Source organism: Electrona antarctica (genome assembly GCF_951216825.1).
Source record: "Electrona antarctica genome assembly, chromosome: 21".
NCBI classification, from domain to species: domain Eukaryota; kingdom Metazoa; phylum Chordata; class Actinopteri; order Myctophiformes; family Myctophidae; genus Electrona; species Electrona antarctica.
In genome coordinates, this window is record NC_136802.1 from 22574579 (window position 1) to 22595468 (window position 20890).

General features: G+C 41.8%; 2 protein-coding genes across 2 annotated transcripts in view; one reads left to right on the forward strand and one right to left on the reverse strand.

Annotated features, from left to right (window-relative positions):
- Positions 1–1000: 1000 nt before the first annotated feature.
- Positions 1001–12025, reverse strand: LOC306914283 (coronin-2A-like; the record flags this gene model as incomplete). The annotated part of the gene is made up of 13 exons (XM_079491280.1): positions 1001–1066; positions 1186–1254; positions 1851–2012; positions 2671–2801; positions 3904–3994; positions 6615–6730; positions 6826–6922; positions 7041–7145; positions 7832–7948; positions 9580–9783; positions 10852–11001; positions 11271–11387; positions 11825–12025. 13 exons carry the CDS (start codon positions 12023–12025, stop codon positions 1001–1003), a joined length of 1626 nt encoding a protein of 541 aa, XP_079347406.1.
- The window catches only part of txk (TXK tyrosine kinase), a 49506-nt gene continuing 29855 nt past the window's right edge, over positions 1240–20890 (forward strand). The window contains exons 1-3 of the mRNA XM_079490839.1: positions 1240–1280; positions 1886–2043; positions 3894–4024. The gene's annotated coding sequence lies outside the window, so the exon portion shown is untranslated. The remainder of the gene's footprint in view (positions 1281–1885; positions 2044–3893; positions 4025–20890) is intronic.

The following is a 20890-nucleotide window of genomic DNA, read 5'->3' on the forward strand; positions in this document are numbered from 1 at the left end:
GGTCCCTGCCATATTTTCTAATGGGGGTCCATGGGCTCATAAGTGTCAATTTAGGGATCCTTGACATGAAAAAGTTTGGGAACCACTGATCTAGATTAAGCTGCCTAAAAGAGTGTCTGTTTCACAATACTTTTTGAATGGTTGAAGGACAGTGTTTTCCCATTGTCAATTATCACTTCCCATGCTCTGGTGGTCACAGTGTCCACTCGGCCAAGTATCCACATTCCACACGCAAAATTATTTTTTTTCTTTTTTTTTTTTATTAAAAATTGATAAGGGATGTGTTTTCTATTCACAGATTTACAAATAAAAGAACATTATGTTGAGGTTACGCCCTCATTTTCCTGGTTTGTTTGATGTGACGGAGGCGAACTTGGAGCATAGCTCATACTGTCACTGATGACTTCGTCCAATTGGCTACTGCAAATGGCAATTAATCTGTGATATTTACCGTCCTGTTTTCAGACTGGTATCCCAGTCACAATATGACATTTATGCCAATTTGTTCTGATTTATAATCTCAGATCCAACTGATCAGTCTTGCCCAATTATGGAGTTCCAAACTCGTGATAAATCTGTCAGATCCACAGAGAAGCCACAGATTTTTGCTGTCAGTTCCCCGTTTTTAACGGAAGCCTTTATATTTTCCTGTGTTTTGAACATTTCAACATTGTGTAGCTTTTTATAGCTGCTTGTGTGAACGCAGCATTAGAACAAAGGGAAACATTTAAAGACAAGACAACATTTTTCAGTTTCTCATTTATTTGGAATTGCTTGTATGGGTTTCAGCATTAATTTTGTCATGACTTGAACCCTGGCCAAACTATTGTTTTGCTGATGTAACCGTGGCTAACAGAAATTCATGCTGATTGGTGGAATCAGACAAAAGACTAAAATATGGAGAATAACGATATGAATGACACAAGCTTAGTCTGTTAATCAGGAAGTGTTTTCATTGGTCAGAGATGTGATTGGTTGGAGGAAGCGGATTGGTTGATTCTCAGAAGGTAGCTCTGAAGTTCTTCCTGGCGTTTTTAACTTCCAGCTCCAACTGGTTGATTATGTCCTGGAGAAGATAAGAAACGGAGGCAGACACTACAGTAGGTGTTGCTGAAATAATTGCCTAGTCTAATACACAATGAAAAAGGATTTCTCAGGTGTGTGTGTGTGTGTGTGTGTGTGTACCGCTTTCTGTTCCAGTTGCTCCTGTAGTTCTCTGATCTCCTCCTGCTGTCTGTAGAAGGCCTGCAGCAGCTGAAACGCAGTCAGTGGTGGAAAAAGTAGGCTACTCGCATGTTTTACTTACCAAAAGAACTAATTGTGCAGAATGTCTGGTTTCAAGTTTTCGAATGTATAAAAAAATCATTTGAAAATGGCTGTGATGCATTGTGAGCTTGTAGATCGGCTATTTTCAAATGTCCTGAAATATATACAGGGCTGAAGTGGTTAATGTAATAATTGTGATAATCTACAAAGCAACTAGTAACTAAAGTTTTCAAATAAATGTAGTGGATTAGAAGTACAATATTTGGATCCGAGATGTAGTGGAGTTAAAGTACCAGTAGCCAATTGGAAATGCTCAAGTAAAGTACACATACCTCAAAATTGTACCGCTACTTAAGTACAGTGCAGATTCCGCCTAGAGCAGTGCCTAAATTCCTAGATTCCTAAAAATCCTAAGAATCTACATTCCACCTAAATGACACTCGCTCGTGGCTTCAACTTGCAGCTTGCTGACGCAAGTTGAAGCCGCGCGATCGTAATAACCAGCTGTTTAAAACCCGGAAGAGACTCCTGCTCTACGCAGCATCTTGACGCTACTGTCTGGGTACACTGACAGTGTGTCTCACCTCGCTCTCTGTCCTGGGCGGGGGTCTTTCGGCAGGTTCACAGCAGTGGGGGGTGCAGTGGTAGGTCAGAGCCTGGGTCTCGTCTGGCTGCCAGCCTGACAGATCGCTCACCTCCCTGGGGTACTTGGCGTCCTGGTAGGACAGCTGCTCCTGCAGGAAGGCCTGGCGAGGTGACGGAGACACAACCACCACGGTAAAACGATACACCTTACCTCATCAATTCCATTCAGGCCTAGCACCACGGGGGTGCCAGAGGGGGCCTGGCACCCTCAGTTTCAAATTCTGCCCCCTCAGTTTAAGTTTTATGTACATTTTGTTTTACTATATAAAAATGAGATGTGCCCCTGAGGGGCAGTCATTTCATCCTGGAGCTGAGCTTGAATTCCATGCGATTCATCACAATTAAACAGCTACTTATGATTACTGTATCAAACAATCCTTGTAGGCGACACATTTCCACTTTCATTGCAACATAAACGGAGGCTGCCTTCTGAAAAATCAATTGTAGAATGCCGTTTGTCCAATCAGAATCGAGCATTCAACCAGCCTGTGTAAAAAGTAAAACTGAAGGGGGTCCTTAGCTAAATGATTGATATGCATAAGTAAATAAATGCAACTAGAGAATGTACAATAATGCCTACAGTACTCTGTCATTTCTCATTTGGTTGAGAATTAATTTATTGTCAGACCGTAATGGACAAAATCATGACCAAAAATTCTATCAAATGAAGGTCCGTGGTAATACATATCGAATTGGAGTTCCTTGAAGAAATGTAAAGAGGTTGAGAATCACTGATGCTGATAGATGTGTGTACGGCACCTCTTGCACTGATCCCAGACCTGTCCTAGCCGGTCCCGGGCCAAGTGAAGGGCTGATCCCCTTGAAGGGAGGTGTTTCTGGGTAGGGGTTGGTTACTGGAGCCCCAGGCTTCAGGGACATGAGCACGGGACCTGGATGGTGGCAGACGAAATACAACCCGACTAATACTATGACGACAAAATGTTCATCGACTACCTTTTTTCACTGACGAAAACTAAGTGGAAACTAAATGAAAAGTAAGCTATGGTGACTAAAACTATGACTAAATCTATTGACAATTTCGTCAACAAATAAAAACTAGACTAAAATGTTAAACTGCGTTCAGACCTGAATGTATAAATTCGCCTCGGTTCGTCCCGTTTGTACCGCGGCAGGTCGCGCCGCGCCCAATTCTCGTCTTTGCATTGACTTTGTATGTAATCACGCCGCTTAAACCATCCAAGTCTGAACGCACCTTTAGGAAGGGACTAGTGGACAAGAGATATAAAAACTAAATGAAGTTTCAGTCCAAAGACTATGACTAAAATAGAAATTTGCTGCCAAAAACAACACTGGATTGATGGCTAACCTATGCTCCGTCATGCAACGTTGCCACGGAGTAGCTAGGGATGTCGCGATTATTTTTCACACAAATAATTGCTATTAACGATTTAATTGTGTTTTTGGCATTGAACGTTGTGAACATATGAATAAAGAATACATTTCTGTTTGCATGGTAATCAAAAAATGCACAGAGCAGATATGACAAAACAAACAAATACAATTAAATGACATTCATTGTTTTTAAATAAAAAATAAAAAAGTTCTGAGGCCATACAGTATGTGTACATTTGTAGATGACACGCGGCTGCTGTTTGTGGAAATATACAGCATCTAAATGTCATACATTTCATTATCCTGCGTATGTGAAATGTTCAGCAAAATATCTAAGTGAAACTACACCTATTTTGAACCTATACATCCTATTGTATCTAAAGTGGGAAAAGATACCCTATGCTTCTGTGTATTTCTTCTATGACATTATTCTCATCCCAACTCGTCGGATATGTCCCAGGTGTCCCTTAGGGTAGTGGTTCCCAAAGTGGGGTCCACAGGGACCCCCAGGGGTCCTTGAGGGAGTTCCAGGGGATCCCCGGCTAAATGATAGTTTGGAACCAAGTGTCAATTTGGGGGTCCTTGACATTAAAAAGTTTGGGCATGTGTCTGTCTGTGTCTCCTGACAGTGTGACTGACCTCTGTTGACTCCAGAGAGCCACTCCTGAGCTGTCATGGCCGCCTGGTTTCCGATTGTCATGGGATACAAGTCCTCCTGGAAACTGTCCGACTGCCGGGGAAAGAAGTGGTGTGTGCAAAGGTAGAGGAGACAGCACATTTCTATTTAGCTTAGTCATCTGTAATGTTTTCGTTTTCGTTGTAGTCGACTAAATATGAGATTTTAGTCGACTTAAATCTATAGATGATTTTGTCAACTAAAATCTATTTTGGCAGGCCTTGATGGCGTTGTAATGGCAGATTTTACACCTGGTCGCATGCTCACAACACGTCAACGCCTTGTGAGCTTGTAGATCTGCTATTTTCAGAGCACAACACCCGAGCCCAAACGACCATACAATTACTTGTCTTTTAGTTCTACTGGTTCTATTCTCCACTAGTCCCTCTAACATTTTAGTCTAGTTTTTATTTGACGAAATTTTCAGTAGGCTATTTTAGTATTAGTCATCATAGCTTTGTTTTTATTTAGTTTTCGTCAGTTAAAAAGTAGTCGACAAACATTTTTCGTCAGTTTTAGTCTACGACTCTACGAAATCAACACATTTACCCATAACTCTGTCATCTCTCCCTCTCTCTCCACCATCACAATCTCTTTCTCTCTCCCTCTCTCCCTCTTAATGCAGTGGCTCCCAAACCTTTTAGCTCATGATCCAAAGAGAAATGACATGTGTGCACTGTGCCCATGACCCAAACTAGTGAAAACGGCCGATCTACAAGCTCACAATGGCCCTCATTTATCAACCGTGCGTACGCCAAAATATGGGTGTACGCCGAAATTACCGCAATTTTCGGCATTTACGATTTGCGCCAAAGATTGAAAATGATCTTGTGCCAAGACAAAACTCACGTCTGGTCGGGAGCTGTCGTACGCTTTGTCCTCACCTGTTTTTCTGTCGTAGAACAGCGGAGCAGCATTGTTTGACCAGCTGAGAGGCTGTCACAGGCATCGAAACATATGTATTCACTCCTAAAATGTTTATATAAAACTGTGTAGGTATGTATATGGGCTAAATGTAAAAAAATAAAATAAAAAGTAAAGGAATACATCAACGATGTGTCTTTGTGTCATAGGAAATTAGTAGGAGATTTCCAACTTTACAAGCAAGCAATTAAAATCGCACATTTAAAAACAATGTTGCAAGTTAGATGCGTAAGCCATTTAAACAGTGTTTTGCATGATGAGCGCATACATGCGAGGATTTGGGCTGTCTGTGCTGAAATATTTCCATGACGGGACGTTGGAGAGTATAGTGCAGTGCTGCAGCGCGGAGAGTCCCAACATGGGTAGCCTACTGTAGCCTAATCTACAGCAGGCCGATGTCTTTCTGGAGTTACAGTATGCGCAATCTCCTCCTCGCGTCGCTCGAATGCCAAATGTGCCGTGCCAGCGCAAGTGGGAACGCATCGGAGATAGTATAGGCTAAGCCAGCCTGCAGCCCAGTCACCACCACCACTGTCCAATGCCACATGAGGCTACGGTTTTGGCTGCAATATTCATATAATTGACAGTTGACAGCGAGGAAATTTAAATAGACTGTCGTCGAACGTGCATGGTCAATTGGTCACGGTGTCACGGACGGACCACCGTGATAGAGAGAGACAGACAGGACAGGAGATGCACCTTGCAAAACTGCAGCGTGTGTGCGTGCCTATTTGTTATATAATTCATGGTTCACAGGTTCAGGTTTTCGTTCACTAATATATCTTGTTGTATATTAAATGAATAAAGACTTTAATAATTTAATATACAACACAGTGACAGTTGCTTGCAAATTGCGATATGTGCGTGCATGCGTGCGTGCGGGGGGTGGAAGCGAAGCGAGAGGAGAAACAGACAGGGTAGTCCTACAGCTTTATTTAATTCATGCAGGTTTATTTATTTAAGATACAACAAGTTGCGTGCGTCTGTGTGTGTGTATGGGAGGGGGCAGCAAGGCAACTTAGGTGACATTCACACCAGAAAGCTTTGCTGCGATTAAAACGAATCCTGCTGCGCATTGTCAGAAAGTGCACTTCGTTTGGCAGGTGAAACTTTTTTTCCCCTGTAACCATGGTTTCCAGGTCGTATTGCAGTTGTTCATGTCGCAAAAACGAGGGCGAGGCTAGATTTTATAGGGCGTGCCAGATTGATTTCAGCCGTCACATTTATCACTGCTAGGAATGAAATTAGGAAGGAACAGCTGTCTGCGATCACTTTGTAAATGCCGACCCGACGTGGGTGTACTACGAATCCTACACTCGAATTTGGGGCAGAATTTACACTCAATTGATAAATGAGGGCCAATGTGTTGTGAGCTTGTAGATCTGCTATTTTCACTACTTCTTAAACATTTGTTTCCTAATTCATGGAATTTCTTAGACTTTTCTTTTATTTCGATCTTCATGAAATCACTGAAAAGAATCATTGTATTTGTTTTTAATTCGTGGAATTTGTTCATGCTTTTTGGGGGAATGTTTGTTGAAAATGTTTTGAAAAGATATTAATTCAAAACAAAATGTAGGAAACAAAAAATAAAGGGACCCATACAAATGTGTCCATGAGTCACGACCCACAAATGGGTCCCGACCCACTGTTTGGGAAACAGTTAATTTCTGTCCCCCTCTATCCATTTACCCCTCTCAGCCCCTCCCCACTTACACACGCACACACACACACACACAAACACACGTACCTCTTTTCGAGGTACTATCATGGACAGAGGTTCCACCAGGTCCTTGTCGGTGATGAGTCTGTAGAACCTGAACACCTCGCAGGCCCTGACATCCAGACCTCGCTTTGGCATCACGCCTGTGCTCCAACACAAAGGTCAGGGGTCAACACAGATGTTGCTGTGATGATTTGCAATTTGTATGTGTGTGTGTGTGAGTGAGTGTGAGTCTCACCCAGGCCTTTCTGGGGCAGCACTGAGCGGTATTCGGTCAGAAAGGTCACGTAGGGTTTCTCCGAACTCACTTCATAATACCTGATGTTTCCGTCTCCCTGAGACACACACATGGTACGATGATAGGTTCTCAAACGTTTTCATGTCAAGGCCATGGCTGTGGACCCGCCCCCCCCATCTCAAAAATATTTTGTGCCAGGGACCTGTGTGTGTTACCTTCCCAGCCAGGTAGAGCATGTGTGTGTCCGGGTCGTAGAAGGGGAACAGAACTCCGGCCAATCCGTCCAAGTCTTCCTCATAGAGAGGTTCTGATAGGTCCTCCTACAACGCACACACGAGAGAGAGGTTCTGATAGGCCCTCCTACAGCGCACACACGAGAGAGGTTCTGATAGGTCCTCCTGCAACGCACACATGAGAGAGAGGTTCTGATAGGTCCTCCTGCAACGCACACATGAGAGAGAGGTTCTGATAGGTCCTCCTGCAATGCCAATGGTGGAAAGTAACTAAGTACATTTACTTAAGTACTGTACTTAAGTGCAATCTTTAGGTATTTGTACTTTATTTGTACTCCAGTTTTCTATACTTTTACTTCCACTCCTCTACATCTCGGATCCAAATTTTGTACTTTTACTCCACTACATTTATTTGAAAACTTGTAACTTTAGTTACTAGTTTCTTTGTAGATTTGGAATATTATTACAAAACATACATTAACCACTTCAGCCCTATATACATGTCCGCCATTTATAAAATGACAGATCTACATTTTGATACCAATACTTTTGCACTTTTAAGTACATTTTGAATTCCAGACTTTTACTTGTACTTTTACTGAGTATTTCTATTTTCTACATAGCAGTAATTGTGAGTACTTTTTCCACCTCTGCTAAAATGTTGCCGTCCTCACAAGTATATTCATAATAGAAAGGTGTGTAGCGTACCGGGTTCCAGTGGGCCATCATCCTGTGTTTCCATGGCGATAATAATAGAAAGGTGTGTAGCGTACCGGGTCCCAGAGGGCCATCATCCTGTGTTTCCATGGCGATGCGCCAGTAGAGAGCAGCATCCTCAGATCCCCAATGAACAGCACCTTACTGGCCCTGTGCTCCTTGTTGCTGGACACCTGACACACACACACACACACACACCGTATTTACTTCACACAATTTCCAACAGGTAACAGTGGCTCAGGGGGGCCTGGGCTGTGGCTCAGTTCGACTCCTGATCCCGACCTTTACTGCATGTCACTCCCCCATCTCTCTCCCCCATTTCCTGTCAGCCTACTGTCTGTCCCTCCTATAAAAAATATAAAATAAAGGCGAAAGCCGCAACAAAAACAATTAATACAAAAATAAAAAATGGCTCAGGGGGTAGAGCGGCATCTTCTTGGGAGTTTCCCGGTTTGAATCCCTATAGCTCCTCGTCCTCTAGGCTGAAGGAACGAGCCCTTTCCGAGTACTAGAGGGTTCAAACTTGCGCTGGAATCCAATGCCGGCTCCCTATTGGTTCACCATTAACTTATGTGCCCGCCCCCTCCTCCTCCCCGCCTCCAGAACACTGACGTAGCCCCTTTTTTGCTCTTTTGAAACCTTCTCTGAGACGCGTGATTTCTTTCTACGTCCGAGGCTAGACAGAGACCAGCCCATGGTGACGCCCCGCACGGCCCGCCTGCCTCTGATTGGCCGCGAACCCTCTTATTGGCTAGCTATGCTGCTGCTGTCAGAAGTAGAGTAGAGGAAGTAGGGAGATGCTTAGCGATAATAATATTAAAACGTTAGCGATTTAGCGATAATAATATTAAAACGCCAACATTTATCTGTCGCCGTCCCCGATAAAAGGTAAGCCTTGTAACTGTATGAAGTAAGTAGGCTTACTCGTGAACACTTTTTGTTGTAGTTTTCACAGAACGAAAAGCCGCGGAAGCATAATAATATTAAAACGCCAACATTTATCTGTCGCCGCATGACATAATCATAATCATGACATGATTCATGACGGTGAACTATGGCTTACGTTTACGTCCTGTGTGCATGTGTAGGCAAAAGTGTGTGTTTATGTAAGTGTGCTCATGATATGATTTTCTGTAGTGTGTGCGGGACGTCACCAAGGGCGGGTCTCTGTCTAGCCTCGGACGTAGAAAGAAATCACGCCTCTGAGACTAGTGTCGAAGTGTCATTGAGCAACACACTTGACACCAAACCGCCCCTGGTGGGCAGGTTGGTGTATTACATGGTTTCCTTCACCATCGGCGTGTGAATGTGTGAACTGTAATGCACATTGTAAAGAACTTTGGATAAAGGTGCTATATACAGTAAACGTGCCATTGCTCCACACGTCCCAAACTCTTCTCCCTTCTGGCTCCAAAACTATGGAATGCACTTCCCATTGCAATCAGAACTGCAGACGACGGCACTCCCAATCTGCCACCGTAGTCTGAAACCCCACCTCTTCAGACTACATTTTAGCCCATAGCACTTACCGTAGCACTTCCCCTAGCCTTGGCGTATGCAAAGGTTAGTATTTTCCTAGAAATACTCTATAGTGTATACGCGCATAGTTTAATTATTCCACTGTTAGGTTCTTAGCTTACGTATGATTCTTGATGGCTATTTTAACGTATTTGATGTTTTACCATGTTTTGTTCTTGCTTACTGTAACTCGCTCTGGATTAAGAGCGTTTGCTAAATTGTAAATTGTCCCCTTTAGCAAACCGCACACACACACACACACACACACATGCACGCACACTCTTACTTGAAGGATTTGGCCGGTGCGTGGGTCTAGAACTCGTATCCGTCGGTCTCTGGATGCGACGGCCAGTCTGCTGCCGTCCGTGTTGTAGGAGGCGGAGCTTATCAGCATCTCGGAGGAGGGGGGGTGGAGGGGTGGCGGGGCCAGGACCACGCGCACAGGATACCGGAGTACCGTCCCGCCCTGGGACACGTCCCACAGGAACACCTGCTGGGACACACGCCCTCAAAATCACTACCTCAGTGACACACCTGCTGGGACACACGCCCTCAAAATCACTACCTCAGTGACGCACCTGCTGGGACACACGCCCTCAAAATCACTACCTCAGTGACACACCTGCTGGGACACACGTCCTCAAAATGCACCCGCTTCGACTGTTATCAATGGACAAGACCGCAGTTATCAGTTCAGATAAGATCAGCGTAATAAGTAACCTACTGGGAATTATCGGTTGATTTTCGGTCGAAACGGCTGCAAAATCACTACCTCAGTGAAAGCCAGGTCCGGATTACTGCCCGGGCTTACAGGCAGTGGTGGAAAAAGTACTACATTTTGTTACGCAAGTGAAACTATCAATACTGCAATACTCTGTTCCAAGTAAAAGTCTGGAATTCAAATGTACAAAAGTATTGGCATTAAAATATACTTAAAGGACCACTTCACCACTTTTCAACTTCTCTTCCTATAATTGGTCCTCACTAATGTTCATGATAAAATACCACCATTTTGTCCTACTCAGTCTGTGTCTCATAGGAAGGCTGTGGGCAGTTCAGAAACCCGTCCACCAGTGACATCATCGATGGTGAATCCAAGCTAATAGAAACGGCAGGCTTTCTTTTCCTGAAAAGTTGCAATGCAAAAGTTGAAGCCATCGTTCTCACGATAATAAAAATCTAAATATATTTTAAAACAAATCTTGTTTAAAAAAAAATCTGCCTAATGATGATGTCACTGGTGGACGGGTGTCCGAACTGCCCAAAGCCCTCCTATGAGACACAGACTGAGTAGGAAAAAATGGTGGTGTTTTATCATGAACATTAGTGAGGACCAATTATATGAAGAGATGTTGAAAAGTGGTGAAGTGGTCCTTTAAAGTACCAAAAGTAAAAGTAGCCTACTCGATGCTGCAGAACGTCCCATTTTTTTTCTTTTGAAAATAGTAGATCTACACACTTTTAGAAGTGGCCTCAGTTCTTAATGGGTTAAGTAAAGAATTCTGACCGCTCATTTGTAGTTTGAGTGACAGCCACACCGGCCAGTAATACTCCTGACCTTGTAGTCGTAGGCGGCGCTAAGGAGGAGGTCCTTCGCGGTGGGATGCCACTCGATAAGCCCCACCCTTCTGGAATGGCCAATCAGAGTCTTCCTGGCCTGGGTGAGGTTGTGTTGTACGCCACACACTGGAATGTCCCAGATCTTCACCTGCACACACACACACACACACACACACACACACACACAGAGATAATCAAACAAATCAATTTAACGAAATATATAAACCTTTAGAATAATTTATTAGGCAAAAATCTTAAAGATTTCACAAATATTTAACAAATTATGAAAATATTTATAACAAAGTATAAAATAGCGCCCAAGTTGTTAACCGATTCATTGATATAAAAGAGTTTATATACATAAAATAGTCTTCCCGTTTATCCGATTAAGCAGAAATATACAAACGGATAGAGTACAGTGCAGTCTTCAGAACAGGAGGCGATGCTGTAGTCGTTGAACGGATTCCATTTAACGTCCAGAACTCTGCCTCTGTGACCACACACCCTGGACTGCAGCGGGTCCACTCTACCTGTCTGAGAGAGAGCAGGGGGGTTATTTGAGGATATAGGCTCTAACTCTTCCTACTTACAGGCCCCTTCCCTACTTCCTTCACAGGTGTTACCGATTATACTAATTAAGGCTCTGTTCCATTTAGTGTCACTTTCCAGTGGTTCTCAAACTTTAATTTCAAGGACCACAACCTATAAGGGTCCACCAGGACCCCTAGTGGACATCCCAGATATCACGTTGAGAGGCAAGAGGATGGGAGGAGTAAGTGAAGAATTAACAATGGATTAGAAAGAAGACAAACTATTAAAACAAGAAAAACAAATGGCCTGAGGGAAAGAGGGGGATAAGAGGGCAACGAAAGATGAAAGAGGAGAGAAGAATAAAAGAAGAAGGAAGAGGGGAAACCACATTAACCAAATTAACAAGCCAACACATGCAGGAAGTGGACAGAGCAACGTACATGACGGACAGGCAGGACCAGGAACGACCCGCCCCCAGCGCACTCTGTCACCACGGCGATGAAGCAGGGATTGGCCGAGCAGTAGTGGTTGTCATGGACACCGCGGGAGATTGGCACCCCGTCGAAGCAGTGGTCCTTGGTGGCGGGCTTACCGCAAGCACGGCCGAACTTAGAAACACGCATGGACGACCGCCATGGCATCTGGAGAGGACAGAGATACAAATACATGACTGTTTTCGGTTCGTTTCCCAAACAGTGGGTCGGCACGCATTTGTGGGTCACAGACAGACCAATTTTCATGGGTCACGACACGAGTAAAAATCCCATTTTCTTTTCCTACATTTGAAAAATACACATTCTTTTTATATATATATTTGTTTTTTTTAAACAAACGCATCAAAGAAATCCCATGAATAAAATAAATGTAAATTACTAGTAAGACGCCTGGAGAGAAGCGAGAAGCGACCTCGCCCCGAGGTTGCGTGCACTGGCCATATATGGAGCGTGTCGAGTCTACAGGGTTTGATGAGGTTAGATCAACATATGGAATGTCAGAACAGGTCAGCTCCATATATGGATATCTAAGGGTGGCAGTGTCTTGAGTGTACAGGGTTTGATGAGGGCACAGGTAGGGCCGGGCCTTCATTTTCGGGCCTGTTGAGAACTCGGGAAAACGTCTAATCTCTCTTCATATGCCACATTAAAGGCTTTTATTGGGTAGGCCCTAAATTTATGATGCCCTTGATCATGGGGAATTATTTTGGGTAATTCTGGTTCCGGTTTGGATTCCGGCCAGTGACTAGGGCCTACAACATGGCGTTAAGTTATCATCCGCTCTCGAACCAGCACAAAAAGATGTATGCGTCCAGGCTAGTACTCTACTGCAGTGGCTTTCAAACAGTGGTCCTTGAGGGGGTTCTAGGTGGTCCCCAACTAAATGATGGAGAGTTGGTAACCAAATGGACCTTTAACTCCTGAGAGTGTACAATGAGGTTTCATTTGACCCTCTCAAGAGCTAAAGTATTGTTAAACATGTGCATTATTCAAGTTTACAAAAGTCTACACAATTAGAGAATGTAGAATAATTATTATTTTTGTTTGCCTGTTATATCTCCTATGGTACCACATCAGTACAGCATGGAATTGTGGACAAAAACGTATCCAGCGACAACGATATATTCGATGTCATATAGGACTGAGATGTTAAATCAAGTGGTGCTCCGTGGCTCAAATGCTAAATAAATTATGGTCCTTGATATGAAAAAAAGTTGAAAACTACTTGCTCTATTGACCACATCTGGTAGTTTTTCTTTCCATGTTTTGAAGGAGCCCAATGGGTAGGTGTTTACCTGGTGTGATGAGTCCTCTGTTGAAGCGGCACGCTCATTATTTCGTGTGATCAATTATTCAATCATCTGTCATTACTGCTTCTTATTAAACTCATCAATAATGCATCAATACCTTTTAATAACTCAACATGTTGATCATTTAGACAGCACACGCACGCACACACACACACACACACACACACTGTAGGGCTGACACGATTAGACATGCCTGAAGGAGGTCCAGAGGGACAGAAACCTTGCATTAAAAAGAAAATACTCATGTACCGAGCAAATACACAGTGTGCGGGTGTAATCTATTCCTTTCATTGGTGTCCACTGGCCTACGCACCTGTGCATACGCCTGATTTCTAGGTGTGCTAAAGTTTTTTCCTACAGACGATTACACATTTAAATTGACGAGTAATTGTCACAAAAGTAATTGCGATTATCGTTTCAATTGTGTTTTTGACATTATTTATTTATTTGACAGGGACAAAGCTCATTAATCAACATGTCAGTTTTCACCTCAATGTAAATGGGCCAGAGTTAGCCAAAGCTAAATTTCATCTGTAGTCCCTGGAACATTATGAACAGACATTACATTTCTGTTTGGTTTTTAGGCTTTGTAATAAAAAGTGCACAGGACAGATATGACATAACTGAAATATACCAAGAAATTGATGGACTTCTTATCAATGTTGTACATTTTATACATGGTATTTATACACGATTATGACAAAATAATTGCGATTATCTAAAATAATTGCGAATAGACGACTATATTGTAATTGTGACAACCCTACACGCACACACAAGTTCACAACTGTACAGCTATGGACAACCACACACACAAACCTGTGTCTTATTGTGTTAAGTATTCACACGCTGTGCAAAAAAACACTTCCTGCTGTTGCACATGACCTGTGACCTTTGAACTATAGTGTGTCCAGTGAGGTGAAGACAGTTGGGGTCATCTTACTGGAGAGATTTAACTCCCATTGTCTTACTGTACCGGAGAGAGTTGTTTGTCCTATGGCCAGCTGAGCTCTTCTGCATGTCATGTCACTCACTCAACTGCAAAGTCCTCAGTGGAAATATAACCCTGAGACCCCCTTTCCACCGGTTGGTTCCCAATGGGAACCGGTTCAGTTCTTTTTGGTTCTTAGTCCATGTGAGCCAGAGCTCCAAAATTGGTGGGAAAAACTAGACCTATATTACATTGTTTATAGGATCAATACAAATATAAATATATATATATATATAAATACAAAGTAAATGAATACATGATAATCCTTCCACAGTAGTAGCTTTTTCATATTTTCTATTTTGCATATTTTCCTACATAATGCCTCATTTGCATATTTAAAAATGTAAAATGTGTAATACAATAAATCATTGTCTTCGTGTAAGTAATCAATTGGGGTAGTGTCATGGTGATAACAATCTAATATAGGTATGGTTTTGCCCACTCAATTCATAATTAATGTTCCGATTTTGGAGCTCTGGCTCATGGACTAAGAACCAAAAAGAACTAAACCGGTTCCCATTGGGAACCAACCGGTGGAAAAGGGGCCTGAGAGTGGCCAAATGGAACCCTAAGGTTGGACTCTTTGAGATTTTTCCTTGTGTTCTAAATGCACTGATAATCACAGACATGTGTTTTGCTGTCCACAAACTGAACTGAACTATAAGGTTCCATGTGTGCACTCTCAAAGTTACAAACCGATACATTAACACTGAGGATTTGACTGTTTGACAATCTTGTCCTAACTCATCTGTCTTAAGAGTAACAACAGTTAATAGTATACATTATATACACTCGCATGACACTTTCACTCGACAAAAAATATGACATCAAAACTGGAGAAAAGTGTTGTGTCTATAGTTATTATAATAATATCCTACAGTAGGCCTGTCGCAATTATTACACGATCATCTAATCGCAATAATTTGAGATAATCGCAATTATTTTTGCATAATCATCAATCGTTTCCATGTTGAAAAATGTCCATACATTTTCAAAAAAATAAATAAAAATAGATCTACAAGCTTTCACATCACAAAGTGACTATTTTGTAAATTATTTTGAAAGAAAAATTAATGTCAGTGATTTCTTTGTATACTTAAGTTATTTGACATATCTGCCCTGTGTAATTTATGATTAAGAAGCCTGAAAGGCAAACAGAAATACAAATTGTAACGTTCCAATGTTCAATTAAAAAAAAAACTTTCTAATTTATAAGTCACCCCAAACCAAAGCATTACAGAAAGATATGGGGAATCACAGAGGGATTGTGGGAAAAACACTGCTTTAAAACAAGAATGAAAATAGTTTGTATTTGCAGATTTGTTTGCACAATCTGTCTCTGTATTAAACCGAACTTACAAAATAGCAACATTTCAGTTATTGACAACTATACTGACTCATAACATAATATGAATAAGATGAAAGAAGATAGAAAGTATGACAGATGTCGTCTTACAGTACCTTGGATAGTCATTCAGATCTCACCTTCTTCTGAGAACACACGCCCAAGTAGTACTACTAAGAGTCCTACTAATACAGAAAGCTAGTCTACTAGTACTTAACTACTGTTATGTTGCCCCTACTAACACCAAACTACTACTACTACTACTGCTGCTGCTGCAGCTACAATTACTACTACTAATACTATCACTCTTACTCAGTCTACTACCACAATCAGTACTACAACTAGTGCAATTGTCTTTTACTACCACCACCACTACTACTGGTCCTATTGTTTCTATTAACACTACTAGCACTACCTGTACTACTACTAATATAAATAATATTACAACTAATACTACAACTATTATTAACACTGCTACTACTACGACTATTTTGAACCTAGTGACTGCATGCTAACATCGGACTAGAGCACCTCTAGACTCTCACTGTAGTGTGTGTGGGTGTGTGTGTGTGTGTGGGTTGGGGGTATCCAGTGTGGTTGGGTTTTTGTATGTGTGTAACCATGCATAAAATAGTACCATGCTTAATGTCAGAGGGGGCTGCCAGACATCATGGATCAAAAGACACGCGCGCGCGCACATGCGTGCACAGCCACACACACACGTCACATCGCAAGTTCGCAACACGTTGTGAGCTTGTAGATCGGCTATTTTCACCCAAAAGAATAATAATAATAGTTCATGAATTGTAATCGAGGCAAAGGTTTGAAATAGTTGTGATATTGAGTTGAAGTCATATTGCCCAGCCCTACCAACAACAAACATCCAGAACACCCAGCCAAGCCAGAGAGGATTCAAACCATTAATCTCTGCAGTGTGGTAGCAATCAGTCTGACTCCCAGGCTATCTGTAAACGGCTTCCCTGCATGTTCCATCCTCCATGAACAGCTGGGGATTCGTTCAATCTTTCTTAAGAATATTTAAGAACATTCTTAGAGGAGCACTTCACCAATTTCCAACCGTATCTTCATATAATTGGTTAATGCATTAATGCTCCTTATAAGATCCGACCATTTCTGTCTACTCACTCTGTCTCAGAGGAGGGCTGTGGACAGAAACCGTGAATCTTAACCGGCCACGTATGTGTCTTAACCGGCCACGCAGGTTGGACTAACGGGATGTCGGACTTCCCTGACAGTCCCCGTTTATCAATGCAAGAACAATGACTTTGTGTCATCATATAATGACCTAGCCTGGTTAACCACTCCCCCTTGTGATTTCAACTGGGAGTGGTTAACCAGGCCATGAGTGAGGACCAATTATATATGTATAAGGTTGAAAAGTGCTCCTTTAAGAAGTTGTTTAATGCATTTTCAAGATATTTGCAGTTCTTAACAATGAGACAAATGCTTCTGCCCATTTGAACGCAAGACTTTACTAGCAGGTGCATCAGAGTATGTTCAAAGTCGTTTCAGGAAAATGAAAAGAAACTGTTTTTAAAATTACACAATACTGAATACTTGTGTCACGGGGCAGCCCGTGCCCTATATACACACACTCTGATTAAGGACATTGCACGCACGCACACACCACACAGACTGTGGGAGATGATATAATGTCAATACTGTTGATGAATGCATTTCACTATTTATTCATAACATATTCAGGTGTCATAATGATGTACAAATGTTTATTGTTTATTGAAACCTGTGGTTAGCTCATTGGCACTGGTATGGCCTCTCCAGTGCTGGCACTCTTCTGTCAGACTCTGAACTGCTGAACCAGAGCAGGGCTCAGCCAGTCAGCTTAAGACAGGGGGGAAGGGGCCAAGTACTGTTGAGAGGAGTAGGGGTGTTCCACAGTGTTGATGAGCAAAGTATTACTATTATCGGTGGAGATGATGGCAAACCCAAAGGATGTTTAGACTAAAATAGAACATCTATTTATGTGGTTATGTAGTCATGTTCAGCGGATATCTGTGAGCTTGTAGATAAGCTGTTTAGATTTAATTGCTTCTCTGTGAGTGGTAGGATCCTCTCATATAAAAGGGAGACTGCAGGCAGAGCTAGTCAGTTATGCTCGGGCAGGCAACATGCTGACAGCCCAGTGAGAGAGCTGCTAGGGCCCATTTCATGGGCGTAGCCTAGTTCAGTTTTGTTATTTTTCCTTTGTCCTAAGTTTGCCATTAAGTATTTTTGAGTTCTTTGTTTTGGATTTTTGGCCAGTATTATTTTTGCTGTTTGATATTTTTGTTATTGTGAATATCTGCACTGGAGCTGGAGTGGGAGAAATAAAAGCCATACAAAGCATCACTGACTTTTTTGGAGCCTTGGCCGTTCGGGCAACTTCACAACTTGTGTCATTATATTATCATCACCTTACCCATATCCAGCTCAAGTGGAGTTATTGACCAGTGAATGCAGAGATATATAGTATTGTCCATCATTGATTATAATGACAAAGTCAGACGGAAAAATAAACTGAGTTGAGTTTGACTGACAGGGTTTGAGGATCCAATGGAGTTAGTCAGAAGCTCTTTTTAATACTTCTCATTGGTTCGATATTTGTAAAAAAACACATAACATAAATGGTGTTCATATAGCACTGATTTATTAAAGAAAATAAAAAGTTTAAATACGGAGATAGGTTTGCACCTGACAACGACGATATGCTATGTATATTATGTACAGATTAGTTTGTATTCACTTGTAGCAATACCTATAGCTAAACAATGAAACATTGCTTGTTTTACATCCAAATACCTTGGTTAAGCAGTTTGGTTTCATGTGTTGAATATAGTTTAACCAGATTAAGATACATTTCCCAAGAAAGTGTGTAAAATGCATTGTATCACTCTTACAGTGACATATAGAATTATCATTATTTAGGCACAGTAGACATTTGAATTAGTGCTGCACAATTAATCGAAAAAAGATGGAGATCTAGATTCAGACACCTTTGCGATCACATTTCTAAATTTGAGCAAGAATCGTGCAGCACTAATTGGCTGTCTAATTCATTTTAGTTACATTTTAGTTTTTGCTACGAGAGGGACTTTTAAATGTTTTTTCGTGTTTTTATTTATATATATATATATTTTTTTCATGGAGGGACAGACAGTAGTAGGTTGACAGGAAATGGGGAGAGAGATGGGGGGAAGACATGCAGTAAAGGCCGTCGGGATCGGGAGTCGAACCCGCGCCACACTGCCAGACTGGATTACCAGCCAAGGTGCCTGGACCATTGAGCCATGGCCCAGGCCACGAGAGGGACTTTTAAGAGAGGTTTAAGTCAAGCATTTTGATGTTGTGGCTCCAGGTGCCACATTTTGAATGTAGTGATGTTCAGCAACTACAGACTAAAGACAATAAATATTTTCATGGAAAAAAAAATGATAATGGTGTGAGAATCGTGATCTCCGTTCTTGTGGAGGAAAATCGAGATTCACATTTGAGCAAGAATCGTGCAGCACTAATTTTAATCCAGGGATCGTAAGAGCAGAGCTGTCAGCATCAAGTACAGTATAACTGTATTCCATTTGTTGCAATGATGGAAGTCTATAACAACGGTGCATGCTCCTGAAGATGTTCTGTATCTCATGGTCACATCTGATATCTTGGTGACAACAATAAACCAGTGTTTCCCAACCTTTTATGGATACTAGGAAAAAAAAACACTATGCCATTTTCTTTTTTACATTAATGTTATATTATCAATACAATCGTAGTATTTTGCCATTGCTAATAGGCTCTATGTACACAGAACTCTTTCTACTTCCGGGCCCCTTCCCTACTTCCTTGTTCGTTGTTACCGATGATACGTTCAATTTAGTGTACAGTGGTTCTCAAACGTGTTACTCTGAGAGAGTCCATTTGGTTTCATTTGTACACTCTGCGAGTTATTGAGACCTGATCTGAGTTATTGAGAGGTGTAGCAGAGTGTTTCCAGTGAGCCAACATGCACAATATCAGCACCCTGAATCTGTTTGACCAGAATGGAACGGAGCCTTCATTAGTACCACCAGTAACACCTGTGAAGGAAGTAGCCAGGGAAGGGGCCCGGAAGTAGGAAGTTATTCTGTGCGCATAGAGCCAATTATTTGGGCCCACTTGCAATAGCCTCACGGTCAGCTGAACCTCACAGTAGATTGTGACCACAATATGTAAGATGTACCCATGCATGGCCATATGATCCTCATGCTGTGGGCACTGGGCACGTTTCTGGCATCTAGCGGGCACGTCTGGACACGTTTTCTATGTTGTGGACATGATGGAACTAATTGAACTGTGCCAGGTTCCTCTTCACTGCTAATCCCTCATTTAGCCTAATGATTTAAGCCTAAAATTCAAGTCATTAGCGGTGTAGATTACAGCCCGCCTGTCATGGTGTCATTATTTTGTAATTAGAGGGAGGTGTGCTTTTTAAAATAATTATGATGTTTCCACGGGAACAAAACAATGAGTCGCATTTACTATGACATCAGGGATGTCCATCCCTGATGTCACGTGATGTCACGATGACCTGGACACCATATGTGGGCTGATGTCACGTGATGTCACGATGACCTGGGCACCATATAGGCCTACGGGGCCTTGCATGGGGTGACCGACCAAAAAAGTTTGTGTGCAGTTTGCTTGTTTCGAAGTACAGAGGCAAATAATAATATAGACAGTGGTGTAAAGTAATTACCGGTATCAACAATTTTTAGAACTTTTACTTCTAATCCACTGCATCTCAGAGGCAAATGTTGTACTTTTACTCCACTACAATTATTTGAAAACTTGTTGTTACTTTGTAGATTTTGATTAATATCTAAGCTCAGCGTGCTACTAGATCGGCTAATTTTAGCATGCAACCAAGTCTAAAATGTTTTATCAAGGCCCGCCAAAATACATTTTAGCCAATAAAATCAACTGTATATTTAGTCGACTAAAACTAAAACATTTCAGGTGACTAAAGTGAAATGGAAATTCACTCAAACTATGACTAAAACTAAATCCAAATTTGCTGTCCAAATCAAGACTGCTTGACACACCGTTTGGGAACCAGTGCTGTGTAGAGCAATAGCTACATATCTAGTCATATAATGTACTGAATATCTGTATTTCTATTTTTTTTATACTTTATTTTTTATTCTTTTGTTTTTGAGAATAGGCAGGTTATCTCGGGCATCACAGTTCAATATATATATATGTTACATTTCAGTTATTATTTGTTATACAAGTCATCCACGTCCTATATACTAAGGTGGCTTCAGTCCTTCACAAAGTTCTCAGATGATCGGTAAAGTCCATGTTTTTTACACATT